Here is a 1181-nt window from a genome sequence, read left to right on the forward strand (position 1 = left end):
ACACATAAGGCACTGGAATGGGAAAAAGTTTCAAGAGATGTTTTTTTTTTTCCAAGTTGAGCTTCATTTAACTTGACACAGTGTTCATGTGCACATGCTCTAAAAGATGCTACAGCAAGAGTCAAAGATATCCGTCAAGTGCATGTTTACATAGAAAAATCTGCGCAGTGGAACGCAAAAACATGTTCTGTGTAAGCAGCTCCCAAAAATGCCTCCATCCAAACTAATTTATAGTACATTTACTACATGGATGGTCACCCTGGTGCAACCTGCAATTAAGTGCTTTGCTCAAGGTCACAAAGGTCACAGTGGATCTCCATAACTCTCCAGTTTATGGATCGCACCAACAGGGTTCAAACAAGCAACATTGGAGTCAAAGTCAAGTTCTACTAAACACGTGGTAGTTAATCAGCCTTTACTGACCCTGTAAAACTCCTCGTTGATGCTGGAGTCCTGAACCTGTGAGGAGACGGTCTTCTTAACCTCCTCCCATTCAGCTTCAGTGCGCAGGGCAAGCAGAGCTACAAACAAACATACACAAAGACACGATCACCTCTCTGCTGACCACATCACATGTGTTTATCTTCTAAAAGCTAGTGGACTCTGTTCTAAGCCCCTGTAAACCCTTCCCCCATCCACCAATCCCTAGTATTGATTAGCTGAACTGTAATATGTGGGTCTCCTAGGGTAAAAGTACTTTAGTAGCGCTTAGGAGGACAATATGGCTACCTGCCTTTTTGTGCATGATCTAAACTTCCAGCATGGAACAGTTAAGTTGATTTGCACATTAATAGGTCAGGAAGAATCTACTGTGAATCCTGTTGGTCTGTTCATTCAATCATCTAGCCACAGAAACATGCAGCAACAACAACCCTAAACATTCACATTTATTTCTAGATTCTGCTTCTGTTTCCATGGTTTTAGCTGCACTGACCACTTACGTTCTTCAAAAGCTAGTTGTGCTTGATTTGTTACAGCATTGAGCACATAAACAGGAAAACTGGACATGCTAGTAACAAAATCCCACGCTGTGTAGTTAATCCTAATTTGAAATTTTTTTTTATATACTACACAATCAAGTGAAATTTCAAAGGACTTTTAATTAGTGCTGTCAAATGATTAATCGCATCCAAAATAAAAGATTTTGTTTACGTAATATGTGTGTGTACTGTGTATATTAT

The 1181-nt window shown here is 39.8% G+C and overlaps 1 protein-coding gene across 1 annotated transcript in view; it reads right to left on the reverse strand.

The window, feature by feature from the left end:
* Positions 1-408: 408 nt before the first annotated feature.
* The window catches only part of LOC107728609 (scm-like with four MBT domains protein 1), a 10516-nt gene continuing 9743 nt past the window's right edge, over positions 409-1181 (reverse strand). The window contains exon 7 of the mRNA XM_016538842.1: positions 409-521. Within this exon, the coding sequence (XP_016394328.1) occupies positions 409-521 (113 nt within the window). The remainder of the gene's footprint in view (positions 522-1181) is intronic.

Source organism: Sinocyclocheilus rhinocerous, unplaced genomic scaffold (assembly GCF_001515625.1).
Source record: "Sinocyclocheilus rhinocerous isolate Xijiao unplaced genomic scaffold, SAMN03320098_v1.1 scaffold757, whole genome shotgun sequence".
NCBI lineage: Eukaryota > Metazoa > Chordata > Actinopteri > Cypriniformes > Cyprinidae > Sinocyclocheilus > Sinocyclocheilus rhinocerous.